This window comes from Loxodonta africana, chromosome 13 (assembly GCF_030014295.1).
Source record: "Loxodonta africana isolate mLoxAfr1 chromosome 13, mLoxAfr1.hap2, whole genome shotgun sequence".
Classification (NCBI taxonomy): Eukaryota; Metazoa; Chordata; class Mammalia; order Proboscidea; family Elephantidae; genus Loxodonta; species Loxodonta africana.
In genome coordinates, this window is record NC_087354.1 from 73,161,701 (window position 1) to 73,179,703 (window position 18,003).

General features: G+C 40.5%; 1 protein-coding gene across 5 annotated transcripts in view; it reads right to left on the bottom strand.

Moving 5' to 3' along the window:
• The window catches only part of SH3D19 (SH3 domain containing 19), a 230,561-nt gene that overhangs the window by 29,319 nt on the left and 183,239 nt on the right, over positions 1–18,003 (bottom strand). For all 5 annotated transcript variants that reach the window (XM_064267567.1, XM_064267568.1, XM_064267569.1 and 2 more), the window contains exons 8-10: positions 13,274–13,381; positions 8,524–8,636; positions 1,246–1,307 (exon numbers count right to left, since the gene is read on the bottom strand). In XM_064267567.1, coding sequence (XP_064123637.1) covers positions 1,246–1,307; positions 8,524–8,636; positions 13,274–13,381 — 283 coding nt within the window. The remainder of the gene's footprint in view (positions 1–1,245; positions 1,308–8,523; positions 8,637–13,273; positions 13,382–18,003) is intronic.

Consider the following 18,003-nt stretch of genomic DNA (forward strand, 5'->3'; position numbering starts at 1 on the left):
TGCTAGTGGAATAGAATTCACGGAAACATGCAGAGTATGCTGTTTTTGAACAAACGACTGCTGCATTAAATATTTTATTATTAGAGGAAAGGCCACAACGCCCCAGCTTCCCCTTATCTAGCACTAGAGATTCATTAGTTCAAGACAAACAAGTATTTGCTATCATGGGCTCTCCCAGGCCCCATTTGCTCTTAAACACACTATGACTACTTCAGGAAAGTAAGCACTTTCTACCAAAGTCTGAGATGAAAAGCTTGTAAGATACAAGGTATGTGTCTTGTATGTGATTAGAAAGGGAACATCAAAACCCCCTAATATGCGTGTTACAGAAGTTATTATTAAAACCTTGATTTACTAATATAAAGAAAGCTGTTTTTGAAAATGAAATAGCACAACTGTTTCTTTGAAAGCCTTTCCATCATTCCTATGATTAAAAAAAAGCTACAACAGTAACTACTTCTGATTGCATCAAAGCCTTTTGTTCGAGGTATAGCTCTGGAGCTGAGAAGGGCAGGTCACCTCTGAGCTCACAAGGCCTGTGTCGCCTTGTCTCCCTTTGGAAATGCCAAAGCCAGGTTGGTCTCTCGTAATGGCGAGGGAGAGAGACAGAGACGAGAGAGACAGAGAGAGAGAGACACAGAGACAGAGATGAGAGAGACAGAGACGAGAGAGACAGAGACAGACAGAGACGAGAAAGGGAGACAGAGAGACAGAGAGCGTGTGTTAATGTATGTTCTAGAAGTGGAGCTGTTCTACTTTTGGGATTGAATCTTTTTGGTTTGTTTTAGGAAAAGGAATACAGATTCATCCGTGGGTGGTACGAATGGCTAACGTGCTCAGCTGCTAATCAAAAGATTGCAGGTTCAAGTCCACTGAAAGGTGCCTCAGAAGAAAGGCCTGGTGATCTACGTCCGAAAAACCAGCCATGGAAACCCTGTGGAGCACATTCTGTTCCGACACACATGGGGTTGCCATGAGTTGGAATCGCCTCGACAGCGACTGGAGTATAGACCCATGCTTGTGCTCTGTAAGCTTCTGGACTGTGTTAAAAGGGAAAAGGCTCAGATATTCCACAACTTGTTGTCAGGAGCAGACTATGGGCTAGTGGCCTGCATAAATTCACCAGTTTAATCATCTCATTTAGCTCTAAAAGAAGATCAAAGGCCAAAACTCAGTCTTGGTGAAAGAAAAGAGAGCTGGGTTTCTGGCACGTCATTCATTTTTCTGTTTCGCTCACTTACTTACCTTGGCGGTAACCTGGGGGGCCCTCGCACAGAACTTCCTGCCGGACCAGTGTGATTGGATTCCTGCAAATACCAAAGAATGGAAGAATGTTTTTTGATAAGGCTACTCTGAAGCCATAGCTTCTCCAGATACATTTTGGATAACTTTTTGGCTGAATTTATAAATAGAAGTGTAGCTGGGTTATGAAAAGTAGCTTAAAAGAGCTTGTGGTCTCAAACAATAACTCATTACCTATTCCCACCTGAATTATCTACAATGAAATAATGAATTATCTAGACAAATGAAAAGGCCAAGAGGTCTCCTGCTGTGCATCACAGCCTGCATGGTTATATACACCCAGAGGATTCGTAAGATATTAGGGGATGATGTTTAAATCATGATAAATTACACAGTAACAATTTAAGCAGGCACCACAACAAATTAAAAAAAAAAAAAAAGGTCTTTATTCATCCCATGATAACACATAACCACGTGCTGCTCCTTAGTTCAAAACCATAGTAAGTGAAGCAGTTACTAATTTGTTTTGAACAGGCAGATCTTGTCACTGGATGGTTTATTTATATGTTGTTTTGAACTGAAAACCAAAAACCCATTGCCATCAAGTTAATTCCGACTCATAGAGACCCTATACGACAGCGTAGAGCTGCCCCATAGGGTTTTTCAAGGCTGTAAATCTTTTTTTTTTTTTTTTAATATATTTTATTGAGTTTTTGGTGAAAGTTTACACAGCAAGTTAGATTCCCATTTGACAATTTCCACACAAATTGTTCAGTGACAGTTCATTTACCACAATGTGTCAACATTGTCTTTAATTGTGTTCTGTTTGTTTCATTTCCAGTACTCTAGTTTCCCTGCCCCTTTATCTTCCCACCTTCCCTTCTGAGTAACTGCTGACCTTTTGGTCTCATACTGATGGTTTTTAAGTAGGGCACTGATCTGAGAGGTAATAGCCTTTATTTTGTGTGCCACTCTGCTATTTTCCTAAAAGGTGATCAGACGGGATAGGTTCAGTTCTAGGTTTAGAGTATCTCAGGGCAATAGTCTCAGGGAGTCCTCTGTTCTCTACAGTTTCAGTTTGTCTGACCTTTTTTTTTTTTAAATAAGGATTTGAGTTCTGCTCCATATTTTTCTCCCATTCTCTCCGGGACCATCTATTGAGACACCGGTCAGTACAGTCAGTGCTGGAGCTGGACACCATCTAGCTCTTCTGATCTCGGGGCAGATGAAGTAGTGGCTCATGTAGACTTGTCTCTTCTCTGAGCTTCTGGTTCCCTTCTTACTATTTTGCTCTTGGAGAGTAGAGACCTTAATTGTGTCTTACATTGCCGCTTGGACTATTTTGCTCTTGGAGAGTAGAGATCTTAATTGTGTCTTACATTGCCGCTTGCAAGCTTTTAACACCTCCGAGGCTACTCACTTCATTAGGATGCAGATCATGATTTTTGCAAACCCTGTTAAGCCAATTGACTTGAGTTGTCCCATGAGACTATGGTCTTAAAGGGCTGTAAATCTTTATGGAAGCAGACTGCTGTATCCTTCTCCTGAAGAGCCACAAGTGATTTCCAACCACCAATCTTTCAGTTAGCAACCAAGTGCTTCAACCACTGTGCCACCAAGGCTCCTTGAACTGACACCCAGGGAATAATATTTTTTCAAAACCTCAAAAGGTGGTACATAAAGGAAGCTTAAAGGAAAGCCTGAAAGGAAGGCATGTGTTATGGACTGAATTGTATACCCCAAAGAGATATGCTGAAGTCCTAACCCTTGTACATGTTTGGAAACAGGGTCTTTGATGATCTTATCAGTTAAGTTAATGTGAGGTCATACCAGAGTATGGTGGGTCTTAATCCAATCCGAGCTTATCAAAGAGAAGAGACAGAAAAGTAGGGCTACTACAACAGCCATGTGAAGACGCATCTACAAGCCAAAGAATTCCTGGGGCTACCAAAAGCTGGGAGAAACAAGAATGAATCTTTCCCTAGAGACTTCGGAGGGGTGCTACAAATGATTTGCCCTTGGCTATAAAAATAAATAAATAAATAAATAACTGGAAGGTTGGTGGTTCAAACCCATGCAGCAGCTCTATGGATGAAAGGCCTGGAGATCTGCTTTCATAAAGACCGTTGTTATTGTTAACCAAAAACAAAAAAAAAAAGTTGTTATGGTTAGTTGCTGTCAATTCCAACTCACGGGGACCTCATGTTGCAGAGCAGAACTGCCTCACAGGATTTTCGAGGCTGTGGACTTTTGGAAACAGACTGCCAGGCCTGTCTTCCGAAGCACCTCTGGGTAGGTTTGAACTGCCAACCTTTCGGCTAGTAGTGGAGTGCTTAACCATTACAGTCAAGAAAATCCTATAGAGCAGTTCTACTCTGTAACACATGGAGTTGCCATGAGTCAGAATGGACTTGAGGGAAACGGGTTTGCTCTGGTATGGCTTCAGCAATGGGCTCGAACATGGTAACGACTGTGAGGATGGTGCACGACCTGGCAACTTCTCATTCTGTTTTACACAAGGTCACTATGAGTCACATGACAATAACATGGCCCAGTTGATACACTGATTTTGGACTTCTAGCCTTAAAACTGTGATACAATAAGTTTCTGTCCTTATAAGCCACCCAGTTTGTGGTATTTTATTAAGGCAGCCCAAGGCAACTAATACAGCATATGAGGGGGAACAGAAAAGGCTCAAGAAAGAGAGGCTTGTACCTTTCCATCAAAGGCATGAGGTGAGCTGGGAGGAAATGTTTTGTAGGAAAGAAGGAAAGAGTAAATGAGGATAATGGGAAAATAAAAGGTGGGAAGAGTTGGAAGAGGAGACTAGAGAAAGGGAAGGGTGGGGATCAGTAGGAAGGTTTCTCTAGGGGAAAGGATTAAAATTTAGCTATCTGAATAAGTATAATACGTGGAAAGTAGTTTCAGATCTTCAGTTGAGTGGGAAATTAAAGAACCTTAAAACTAAAACTTTTGCTTTTTTGGGGGGGGGGAAGTCTTCATTAAATTCTTCTAATTCTGATTGACTCTCTTTCTTTTCTTACCTTTCCTGCTTTCTAAGTCTGCAACCCTGACACCCAAGGAACAGTATTTCTTCAAGACTTCCTAAGGGGAAAAATGCTAACCCTTTAAAATTACACTGCATTTTTTTTGTAAAGAGGTTTAACTATAGCTTGAGAATCTTTGGCTAATTTAGACTATTTCTCTCTTTCTCATTTTAGAAACAAGTTAAAATTCACTTCCACGGTTTTTAATTCACACTGAATACGTACAACTTTTCCTTAAATAGCAAAAGATTAATTGCCAATAACTGCAATTACTTAAACATGCTTCATTTTTTTTTTTTAAATCCCATTTTTAAAAACGAATTAAGCTTGCCCTTGAAAACTAACGGGTTCAGTTAATGTAGTGAGGCAAGTCACCAGCTCATAAACCCTGCAATATTCCTGAATATAATCCATGCCTTATAATTACGCTGCTGCCTATTTTCCCTGACAGATACTGCCATGACATTTGAAAAATTCACTTAATATCTTTAATATTAAAACAGACAGACAAAAAACTCCAAAGACAGGCAGGAACTTTCATTGCCCTTCTCTCAAAGTTGTTGTTGTCGTTGTTTGCTGCTGAGTTAATTTGTACTCATAGCGACCTCATGCGACAGAGTAGAAATGCCTCATGGGGTTTTCTTGGTTGTAATTTTTTTGGTGGAAGGAGCCCGGGTGGTGCAGTGGTTAAGCGCTTGGCTGCTAACTGAAAGGTGGGTTCGAACGTACCAGCTGCTCCATGGGAGAAAGACGTGGCGGTCTACTTCCATAAAGATTTACAGCCTTGGATACCCTATGGGGCAGTTCTACCCTGTCCTACAGGGTCGTTAGGAGTCAGAATCGACTCCATGGCAGTGGGTTTTTTTTTGTTTTAATATTGCCAGAAACAAATCACTAGATGTTTCTCCTTTGGAGCTACTAGATGGGTTTGAACCACTAACATTTCAGTTAGCAGCTGAGCACTTAACCGCTGTGACACAAGGGCTCCATTACAGTTGTTAGATATCTTAATAATTAAGGGCAAATTAAAAAATATATAGCTGTATGCATTCAACATGGAAAGGTATAAATAATGTAGTATAACAAATACAGTGTGATCCTAATTTTGTACCAAACAGCAGCTGTAGCTCTGAGTGGTGACATTTTTATGAAGGATCTTAAATTTCTTTTTAATTTCCCAATTTTCTACAATGAAGAAATGTTAAAAAAAAAAAAAAAAGGCCCATAAATCCATTGCTGTCAAGTCAATTCCAACTGATAACAATGACCCTCTAGGACAGAGCAGAACTGCCCCATAGGGCTTCCAAGAAGCTACTGGTGTGTTTGAACTGCAAAAAAGGCAGTCTGTTTACATTTCCCAGGGATGTTTGGCACGTCTTGGGAAGCACTGCTGTATCTGACATGCTTCAAATACGAAGAATCAGGGCACTGGTTCCTGGAGGAGCCGTTGTCTTGGTGTTTGCTCAGGTCTGGGTTTGTGCCCACGTTCTGCCGATAGTCTCTGGAAGATTATTGATTAGGAGCTTCCTCCTCTTCAATATCCTACACATAACTCGAGCCCTTTGCATCTGCTCTTTGGTAGTTTTTCTCTAGCTTTGACGCCCCTGAACTTTTGGATGTGTTTGGGTAAGCATTTTAGTTCTAGAAGTTGGTTTTTCTACACGTACAGTCCCTGAAGATGCCATCTCTTTGTTTATCTGCATTGGCATGATTTCTTATATTCTATGTAATTTCAAAATAATTCCCCACTTTTGGGGCATATTTTCAAAAGACAGATATTTCTCTTGAGAAGTTTCTTCTGTCTCCAGGAAAGGGTACTACTTCTTTTGTCCTGAATTCAGAATCAGGCACTGCCTTTCTTCCACTTACAGAACGTGCTTCTTCTCACTAGCAGCTTCTGTGTTGTTTCTTTGATTCCTTACTGACTGGGCAGCTTCTCCCACTTCTCTTCCTGCAACTGTCAGCAGCCTCCTTGGGGAACGCCTTGGGAGTCTTGGGTTCCCACAGGGGCAACAGAGCACACAAAGGTGTCTGTTCCTGCTGACAGAATAGTTCCAGTGTTCCTCACCCTGGAGTTTCTTGTCATTCAAATGATGAAAGTGAAGTTAGGCAACTGCAGCCATCTTGTCCTGGATGGAAAGTTCCCGGGCACTCAAGGCTGGAGAAACACTAGAGGGCGTTTGTTCTCAGCCTCTTCAGGAGACACAGTTGCCCTACACTCAGGGATCACTAAACTGGTGAAATATTCTTCATGGCCTCTCATCTCAGATTCATTCAGGAACTGCCATTCTCAAACAAAAGGAATTTCTCAGGCGTAGAATTTGACTTTCTGGCCAGGGAAACCTATACGTGGGACTTCAGGCGTATCATGTCACTTGTGGGTCTGCTTCCTCCTCTCTCCTTCCTTCAGACTCTGTGTAGACAGAATGCTCTCACTCTCTTTGTTAACAGTGCAGGACAAGATTTTCCTGATGTTTTTCATATGAGATACAAGTGCAATAATGAACATAGTATCCCTTCGGATGGTTTTGTTTACTCTAACCTCCTTTTCTTGTTTTTCTAAAATATGAGTGTTGGTTTGAGGACCTGCTTAACACCACATATAATAAAACCCAAAACAAAACCAAACCTGTTGCCCTCATTCCGACTCATAGCGACCCTAGGGGACAGAAGAGAACTGCCCCACGGGGTTTCCAAGGAGCCGACTGGTAAGTTCAAACTGCCAAACCCTTGGTTAGCAGCCACAGCTCTTAACTGCTGCACCATCAGGGCTCCCCACAGATGATAATGCCTAATATTTCAACAGAGATTTATAGTTTACAAAACCCTTTACACCTTCTTGCTTTTACAACCCTTTGAGAGTAGAAGCCAGTAACCCTCTGAAGCAACATTTCCTCCTTAGAATTTTAGGATTTCCCTATTCAACAATAATATGGTTTGGGCCCTATTATCCTCTTTTGGGCTTTCTCGACCCAGTTTTAATAAAAATTTACTACCAAGTACTTGAAAAGTGATCACTAAATTTTAATTCATGCTACAGGAAAATCTCATTAACTTGATCTCAGCTAATTCAGTTTAAATATCTCCTTCAAAGAAATTTCTCTTCACCAGATGATTTGATACGTTTGCCTGTATAATAAATATTGCTAACACCCAATGTAAAAACTTACGAAATTTGAACTAAAAATTTGATCCAAAGACTATAAGAATTGGTTTCTTTTGAAAGAAACCAAAGATCTGCCATATGGGAATCAAGGATGTGTAAATGATCTAATTACTTTAAAAAAAAATGAAGACACTGTGTGGAGACTGAAGTAAAAAAATATATTTTAAAACTCTTTGTTATAGATTAAACTGTGTCCCCCAGAAATATGTGCTGTAAATCCCAACATCTATGCATGCTTGTGGTTACAATCCCATCTGGGAATGGGTTGTCTCTGTTATGTTAATAAGGCAAGATTAGGGTAGGGTTATGTTTTGAGTCAATCTTACAAAGTATAAGAAGAGCAGATTAGGACAAGCAAGCAAACTGGTGATGGAGGAAGACAGACTCCAAGCAACAAGAAAATGGCCCAGGAACAGAACATCAGAAGAGGCAAGGATTTTTCTCCAGAGCCTACAGAGAGAGAAGGCCTTCCCCTAGAGCCTGCACCCTGAATTTTGACTTCTAGCCTCCTAACTGTGAGAAAACAAATTTCTGTTTGTTAAAGTCACCCACTTGTCGTATTTCTGTTATAGTGGCACCAGATAACTAAGACACTCTTGAACCATCATCTATTAACAAGTGCACTAAAAAGCAATATTTTTTAAATTCAAAAACTAAATTTTCCAAATGAATTCTTATGGTAATTATTTTAAGATTATGCCACTAATTGGGCATTTTAAATAAATATTGACAATTTGACTAAAATCTATTTTCACAAATATTAAAGATTTTCAGAGATTGTCAGTAACTTCATTATCTAGAGGTGTCATTTAAAAGACAACGTCATTACGTTGGTACAGGAAGAATGATCTTATAACAAAGTGCAATGAATTGGCCTAATTCTTTTGCTCTCTAGGGATTTTTAAAATATTGAACATCACATTAAATAAGCCCACAGAGCTTGAAAATTGGTTTGTAGTAAAGATTTTTTTGTCTGACAAGTAGTAATATAATTTAGATGTCAGCTAAATATTTAAATTGAGCACATAGCCTGGTCTTCACCCTCATGCGATTAAAATGGCCACTTACCCAGTTTCTGGCTCTGTCAACATTACTGAGTTTTCCAGAGACTATACTGTAAGTATTTCCAATGGGTTTTTCAGCAGGGAGAGGAGGTGGGCTGTGTGGATCCTCCTGTAAACCTGGAAAAACAGGAATTCATCAATAATTTCTAGTCTTTGGGGATTCCAAATGATGAAATGGTCGCTTTTTGGTTACTTAGGAAAATGGCTATGGAAAAGACCCATACAAAGAATGGAAAGCTAAGCAAAAGAGAAAGAACTCCTAGCAAGCCTCAGGAAATTGATGGGTTGGTAGGCATCAGTTAGTTTTACCGCATGTTTTGTAGAAAGTGAAAATAGTACTGAATCACTGCAAGAGCAGCTGGCTAGCATTTGTTCAAAGCCTTGCTCTCTGTCAGTCATTAAGTTAGGCACTTTACTCACATACATTCCTCCAACCAACATCCATGTGCTAGATCTCTGCTTTTCATTAGCTACCAGCCACATGTGCCAATTTTTTTTTTACTATGGTGAAAATATACACACCAAAATATTTGTCAATACAACTTTCATTTACAACTCAATGACACTGCTTACATTTTCATGTTGTGCCACCATTATCACTACCCTCTTCCAAAATATTCCACCACTGTTACCATAAACTATGCCCTCCAAACTAAAACTCCCTCTTTCTCCCTCTCTCCTACCTCTGGTAATCATTAATAATCTTTGGTTTCTACATATTTGCTTATTTCATATAAGTGAGATCATACAGTATTTGGCCTTTTGCAACTGACTTATTTTACTCAGCGTAATGTTTTCGAGGTTCATCCATGTTGTGGCATGCATCAGGACTTCATTTCTCTTTAAGGCTGCAAAATACTCCATTGTATATATAGGCCATATTTTGCTTATCCCTTCATCTGCTGGTGAATATTTTGGTTGTTTCTACCTTTTGACTACTTAAAACGTGCTGCAATGCACATTGGTGTATAGGCATATGTGATGATTTAAACTTAAGATTTTAATTAATAAAAATTAAATAAAATTTGATTTTCAGTTCTTTAGTTACATGAGCCCCGTTTTAAATACTCAACAGCCCCATGTGTCTAGTAGCTACCATATTTGACGGCACAGATAAAGAACATATCCATCTCCACAGCAAGTTCTATTAGACAGCGCTATGCTAGGTAACATCTACCCATTTTACAGATGAAGAAACTGAGGCTGAGAAAAAATAAACAAAATACCCTATGCTAGAAATTGCCAGATCATTCTAACAAGGCATATTGCTTCTTAATAGGTGGTACATCCAACCCTCCCTCATCCAAATAATGAAATGTTTTCTAACTGATTAGCTCCAGATCAACAGGCTTGGTACCCTCGATTTAACAAATGATACCTTTATACTCAAACCACATTCTTATTTCTGTGATAGGGCATTCCTAGCTTGTTTTAAAAAGAAGAAAACAAAGATGACTAGATTTAGTTAGTGACAGCTAATTAAAACCTGTGTGCAAAAATATGGGAAAAGAGGATGACTGTGACACGCTGAAGCCACCTCTTCCACACCATTTGGCTGGGGCCTTGAAAAGAAATGAGAATTTTTCTCTTTCTTTCAAATGAACATTCCCTGATTCTATTTCACATGAAAAACCTACAACAAGAGGATGATTTGTCAGGGCTTCCTGTTTTAGGCACAGACAGGAAAATACTCCCAAAGGGAGGAAAATACTCAGGCCAGCTATTAGGAAGACACTGATCTAGGCAGGTGTTCGTAGTCACAGGCAGGGCTGCTCTGGGAATTAAGACACACACAGGGATATCCCAACTCAGTCGCCATCTGGAAGACTTTCTCTGTGTTGCAGTTTCCTTATTTTTTATAAGGAATAATGAGTCATTTAGGATACATTATTGTGACAAATACTGAAGCATATAAAGGTAATAATATGAAAGCAGAGAGGAAATAACTTCATGGCAGGAAGGGGTACAGGGTGTATCTGGTGTATATGTGTGGGAGGGTGGTAGTGGGGGATTTCCAATTTTAAATAGTGTGAACAGGGAAGGTCTTACTGAGAAAAGTGGCTTTTGAACAAAGACCTGAAGGAATGATGAGGGAGGGAGCCACGCAGATATCTGAGAAAAGGATAGTCCAGGCAGAAGGAACAGGTACCAAGAGGAAGGAGCTGGAAGGTTCAAAGTACAGCCAAGACTGCAGCAAAAGAGAAAGGAAACCAAAGAGTCAAAGAAGAAACCAGTCCACACGACTAATAGTCCACATGATCCATGGCCTTACCTACCTTGAGACCAGAAGAACTATATGGTGCCTAGCTACCACTACCAACAGTTCCGACCAGGGACACAATAGATGGTCCCGGACAGCATGGGGAAAAAAACGGAGAGCAAAACTCAAATCTCTAAAAAAGGCCAGACTTATGGAACGGTGGAGAGTAGAGGAACCCCCAAGACTATCACCCTGGGATACTCCTTAAACTTGGAACTCCAACCACTCCCAGAGGTCACTTATCAGCCAAAAGACAAAGTGGCTCATAAAATAAAAGCACCCATGAGTACTGTGCTCCTCTAAACAATCACCTAAATGAGACCTAACGGTCAATATGTGCCCTAGACCAAAGGTAAGAAGGTAAGGGAGGACAAAGAAGCTAGGTTAACGGAATCAGAACAACCAGAATGGAAATAATGAGAATGCTGACACATTGTGAAAAGTGTAGCCAATGTCACTGAATAATATGTATAAAAAAAAAAATTAAAAAAGAAATGTATATAAAAAAGAAATTGTTAAATGAGAACCTACTTTGCTATGTAAACCTTCTCCAAAATCTCCAATTTTATCTTTTTAAATAAAATATCTATTACAAAAAATAGCCAAGAGTTTACATCACAAAGCTGATCCTTTTGCCCCTTGCCCCTTCCAAGTTCAAGACACCAGAAGTCGCATTCTTTTTCCTCCACAGCATATATGTATTGCTTAATAATTGTAATAATAGAACTCCTAGCGAACAGGTTTTTGGTATAAATAGAAACAACTCTCTAAAAACTGTCTTGGCACTTCAGCTTTCTCACGTCTACCATAGAGATGCAACTTTCTAATGGCTTCTGGAGCTTTGTCAGGATAATAATTAAAGGTACTCCTCCTTTTGAGGATTTCAGGAGTATTAATTCAGCTTACAGGTGTGCAGAAAAGAGTTGATACAGCAGGCCTGAGACTGCTATCCTTTGAAAGGTCTTCTAAGGTTAACCCAAAAAACCAAACCCACTGCCATCGAGTTGATTCTGACTCATAGCGACCCTACAGGACAGAGCAGAACTGCCCCTGTGTGATTCCACTGGGTGAGAACTCTTGGAAGCTTATGTCTGGTTTCTTCTAGACTTTGCTTTGTGCACCTTTTCCCTTTGCAGATTTTGCTTTGTATCCTTTTGATGAATAAATCATAATTGTGAGTATATCTATATGCTGAGTCCTGTGAGTCCTCCTAGTGAACCATCAAACCTAGGGAACCCTGACACAACAGGAGAGCAAATTTATGTGTATTACTTAAAACCCACACAAGCTTCTGACAGTATCAGCTATCACTATATCTCACTATGCCTGCTAAAATCCAAAATACATTCAACAATAGCAGAGAGGCAAGCAACTGCTAACATCTCAAAGAACTGATCTGTGAGCTATATAAAAAATACATATTGTTTCAGCCAATGCTACCATATGACCTCCTAAAGAGAGAGAACCCATCAGAATTTGGTGCCCTTGACTCCTTTCTCCTGTTTATTCTTCATAGCAACTCTGTTCAATCTTCTTGATACTTGCCTGGGAACCAACAGTTAATAACAAAACCATCAACAGATGAAAACCAATATGATCCTTCTGGGTATACTGTATAGAGAAACCAAGCCCTTAAAACAGATTATTATGACATTCAGGATAGGCCTGCAATATAACTCTGGGTTGCTACAGGTGAAGAACTAGGATGCTGGTGGTGCTGTTGGGAGCAATGGAGCGGGCAGATTCTCTTGTTAGACAACACAAGGGTACATCTGGGTTGTGCAAACCCATGGCAGGCATAGATGAAACCAGAGGCCCATGGAGAAAGTTGTGTGATCACCAGGGGCAATACCCATGCTGTGGAACCACCACACACACACACACACACCACACACACAATTTCCAACTATCTCTGGGAACTAAAAAAAAAAGTTCTGCCCTCTTTGCTTCTCCCTGACAATATCAGATTTCTTTTTGAAGAGCTTAAATCTCCTACAAAATTTCATTTATTAAAAAAAATCAAATAAAGAAGTATATCAAAATACAGTGTTACACTAATCTCAAAAATATTTTTGTACCTTGTTATACTTTTTCGAAGTTTTTGGCTAATGCTTTTCACACAATTCACGTATAAGCATATCTGGTTACTGACAGGACAAGCATACTCCTTATTTGCTATTAGTTTCAACTACTTTCCTGCCAAATCTTTACCGGTGGCATTAATGTGGGACGCTGCAGTGGTTCTGAGTGTTGCCTCCCACTTCTCTCTCTGCCTAATGACAACGTTAAAGAGAAATGAAAGCCAAATTTACTGTACTAACTCTTTAAAGAATTGTGGAAAAGCAAAAAAAAAAACAACTTGGTTTTAAATGTTCTTGACCATGAATAATGATAAATGGCAGGTTAGACATAAATTCAAAAGCTGACATTGATAACTTAGCATGTACTCCTTCCAGGCTCTCGGAGAGGCAAATAAAGGTGGAGAGGCGCTTACATTTTCCTGGTTTGGCTGGAATTCGAATCACAGTGGGCTTCCTGGTGGGTGCTGGCTGAACTGCTGGTTCCTTTGTTGGTTCTGTTTTCATGGGGAGCTGAAAGGGATCTAATGAAAAACACAGTTTATTTTGCACGTTTTAGTTAACATGGATGCAAACAAAAGGCCTCATTCATAATTGAAGAGTCATATTTTTCATGCCCCAGGGAAAACTATTCATGGATAAACAAAATCTCAGTTTGCAGAGACAAAAACAAAGTTGAAGCTTATGAAAGGAAATAACTTAGTGCTCTGTAAATAATTCATATGGCTTTTCTTTGTCTGTGATGAGAGAGATCCAGGGCAATCTTGAATTATGTAGAAGCTATCTTTCATGGGTGGGCAGGCATTTTGTAAGTGTTCGCCTGAAAATGAGGGGCAATTGGAACAAAAAGCCAATTGTCTCCCATTTTGAAGCCTCCCAGATACCCCAGGAAGGAAGGACTCCTTTTCCCTATGTCCCCTGTGCTTGTACTGTTAAGACTCAACCTTAGACTGCCAGTGGTCCTGGTCCTACCCAGCACCAGGCAGGTGCTTAGCAGTCTCAGATTGAATGGTTCAGTAAAACTACACTTCGGTAACGTGAAAGTGAATAACATCTATCCCAGAAATAAGACGTCTTTCCTCAAATATTTAATTTTGAGGCAAGGACGGATTTCTCCATCTTAACTGGCTTATTTAAAATGGACAGTATATGCTTAGAGAAAGCACTTTATTTCTTTTTACTGTGCTTTAAATAAAAGTTTACAACTCAAGTCAGTTTTTCATACAAAAATTTATACACACACTGTTATGCGACCCTAGTTGCTCTCCCTATGATGTGCCAGGATAGTTCTCCTTTCCACCCCCGATTTCTCCTGTTAATTCAACCAGCTCCTGTCCCTCTCCACCTTCTCATCTCATCCCCGGACAAGAGCTGCCCATTTAGTCTCACTGGAGCTAAAAAGCACTTTCTAAGTATCATTTTATGTCTTATAGTCCAGTCTAATTTTTGCCTGGAGAGTTGGCTTCGGAATGGTGTTAGTTTTGGGCTAATAGAGAGTCCAGGGGCCGTATCTTCTGGGGTCCCTCCAGTCTCAGTCAGACCAGTAAGTCTAGTTTTTTTACTAGAATTTGAGTTCTGCATCCCACTTTTCTCCTGCTCCATCAGGGACTCTCTGTTATGTTCCCCATCAGGGAGGTCACTGGTGGTAACCGGGGACCATCTAGTTCTTCTGGTCTCAGGCTGATGTAGTCTCTGGTTTATGTGGCCCTTTCTGTCTCTTGGGCTAATGTTTTCCTTGTGTCTTTGGTGTTCTTCATGCTCTTTTGCTCCACATGGGTTGGGACTAATTGACACATCTTAGATGGCTCCTTGCTAGCTTTTAAGACCCCAGACGCCCCTCACCAAAGTGGGATGCAGAACTTCTTCTTAATAAATTTTTTTATGTCAATTGACCTAGATGTCCCCTGAAACCATGATCCCCAGACCCTGCCCCTGCTACTCTGTCCCTTGATAGAGAAAGCATCTTAAACAAAAGCATAACCACTGAACTTTTTCACTGAAAGAAACTGTCTTTTCTCTTTAATGTAAATGTTCTTTTCACTGGTTTGGAAAAATTACCACAAAACTTAAATAAATAGTCTAGCAAAAAATAAAGAATGCTGTACACTGGGCACTCTAGACAGCACACAGAATCCCATGAGGCTGCCTTCGCCTTTATTCAACAAGAGGCAGAATGAGTACATGCTGTAATTCTGCACCTGTTCTGTGGACGTTGCCTGGGGGAGATACTGCCTATAAAGCAATGCAGCTCGTAGCTCCTGTGATGAAGAGCATTCATGTTCTGCCTGTGTTATGAGCTGCAGTTCAATAAGCACCTTTTGCTGACCTGCTCTTTGCAGAATACATGAAGAGCTGAGCCAAGAATAAGAAGGCTGTTCAGCTCCCTAAGCCTTCTCCTTCCCTTCCACCCCGTGCTCAGCCAACCCCATTTTATATCCTGCCAAACCATCACTCACTAATCCCTTGCTTACTTGTTTATGTTCATCATATGCCAGTAACTGTACTAGGTGGGAGATACCACAGTCAAGTATGATCCTATTTAAGCCTCTAATCTACACCTACGAAGGGCCCCATATTGCATGCTAGCTAAAATTATTATTATCACGCTACTGACGAAAAAAAATTAGATGGCCCCTCACAGATGAAGTGAATCCTACCTAAGTTCAGGAAACTAATTTAAGATTATCAAAACAATACTATCAAACTTAAAAAAAAAAAAAGATTTCTGCAATAATAACACAACTTTTTCCACTGTAACCTATGTCTGCCCCAAATAAACACACAAAGCTCCTGCTTTCAGGTTTAACCAAATTCCTCGAGTTAATTCCTCATTTTGTTATGGTCATTATTTTTTATTTCAAAAGTAGTATTTGTTGAGAAAAATGGAAACGTTAGTAAGACAGAAAAAGGAAATCTCCTGTAATTCCATCCCTTGAGTAATGATTACTATCTAAAATCTGATATATCTGTCTACAAATTTTTTTTCCATAAAAATTACATGATTATGTATTTTTGAAAAACAAAACCAGGGTCATTTTATACCGATTTCTTTGTAATTTGCTCCTTCACTTTTGTTCATTCAATAAATATGGAAATTGTGCATCAAAACTAATGTAGGTACTGGGAATACATCAGTGAACAAAACAAAGATCTCTATCCTCATGGAGCTTACCTTCCAGCGGGGAGATGGAGACAATAAACAGTGAGTATAATTGTTGTTGTTAGGTGCCGTTGAGTAGGTTTCGACTCACAGCAACCCTATAGGACAGAGTAGAACTGCCCCATAGGGCTTCCAAGGAGCAGCTGGTGGATTTGAACTGCCAACCTTTTGGTTAGCAGCCGAGCTCTTAACCACTAGCCACCAGGGCTCCATAAATATAATAGTGCTTTACGTGGTATGTTAGGAAGTGAGAAGTACTACGGAAAAAGAAGAGTGTAGAGCAGGATGAGGAGCCTCAGGAGTGGGCAAAAAGGAAGGCAGGTCACAGCATGAAACAGGAGTGTGGGGGGGGCTGGAGGCTGTCCATCAATGATGCTATTTGGCTGTCTTTCCAACAACGGAACCATACGTATTCTAACAGTTATTCCAATTTGAAGAATGCAATCGGGACCTTAGGAAACAGCAGTGCCAATAGGTAAGAAGGGGTAGTTATGTCAAAGACTGTAGAGGTCCTGGTGGTGCAATGGTTAAATGCTGGGATGGTAACCAGAACCTTGGTAGTTCGAACTAACCCTGTAGCTACGAGGGTGAAAGACCTGGTGATCTGCTCCCATAAAGATTACAGCCTAGAAAACTCTATGAGGCAGTTCTACACTGTCACATGGGATCGCTATGACTAAAAATCGACTCGATAGCACTTAACAACAACAAAAACATGTTAAAGTCCAATACTGCAAATATTACCAAAACTGAACTCCCCAAATTGTTCATATACTATAAATAGTATTAGCCAAAATGAGGTAATTTGAAGACCCATAAATCTTGGCTACATTTTATTCGAACACAGAAACACGGTATCTTTCTTTCTCTTCATCTCTCCCTCCCTGCCATTGCCTCTGCTCTGTCGCCTCGGCCCTTGTTGGGACTCCCTGACCTCCGAGGCATCTCCGGGTCCCCTCTCCCCTGCTGCTGCAGAGACTTGACCCTCTATCCCCTTCTCTCAGGGCTCAGTCCTTTTCTGCTGGAAAAAAGACCCAAAATTCAAGAAAAGGATTAAGGCTGATAATTGTTCCCTGGGTTCCACCTTTCAAGTGGCATTTCTGCTTTGACAGCTGCCTTTGGTACCTACAATCTGTTCGTTACTGGTATTGGTTACTAGTTGATGATGTTTTTGGAGGGCTATGGAGGAGTATGGAGGGGAAGGAGTCCCTGGGTGGTGCAACTGGTTAAGTGCTCGATTACTAGCTGAAAGGTGGGTGGTTCAAACCCACCTAGGGGCGCCTCAGAAGACAGGCCTGGCAATCTGCTTCCGAAAGGTCACAGCCATGAAAATCCTACGTAGTTCTACTCTGCACACACGGGTCTCCTTGAGTTGGAAACAACTTGATGGCGAGTACAACATGAAGGAAGGGGAACGAAAATCATGAGCATGAAATGACTTAAGTTGTTCTTCAGCTCATTAAATTCTGGACCAGTATGTGGCACAATGGTTAAAGTGTTTGTCTGCTAACCAGAAGGCTGGCAGTTCAAATCCACCAGGTGTTCCCTGGAAACCCTATGGGGCAGTTCTACTCTGTCCTATAGAGTCGCTATGAGTCAGAATTGACTTGAGGGCAATGGGTTTGGGCTTTTTTTTTTTTTTTTTTTTAATACCATCTGCACTCTGTAATATCCCATGAGTCAGGGCATGGGCAAGGTGGGTAGAAAAGACAAAAAAGGCTAATCAGTGGCCCTGAGTGGTGGGATCAGGGGACATTCACCATGTGCCTGCTGTGGGAGCGCTGGCCTCAGGAAACCCTGCCCTAATACTGTACACAGTGCTGGTAGATTGCACCTATATGGTTAAAGGTGGTTTAGTCATTTAGCTTAAAATCTGAAAGATTTAAATCAAAGTAGAATGTATACTACTCATATAAAAAATGGGGGCAGTGGCGGTTCCGTGGTAGAATTCCCACCTTCCATGCAGGAGAACAGGTTGGATTCCTG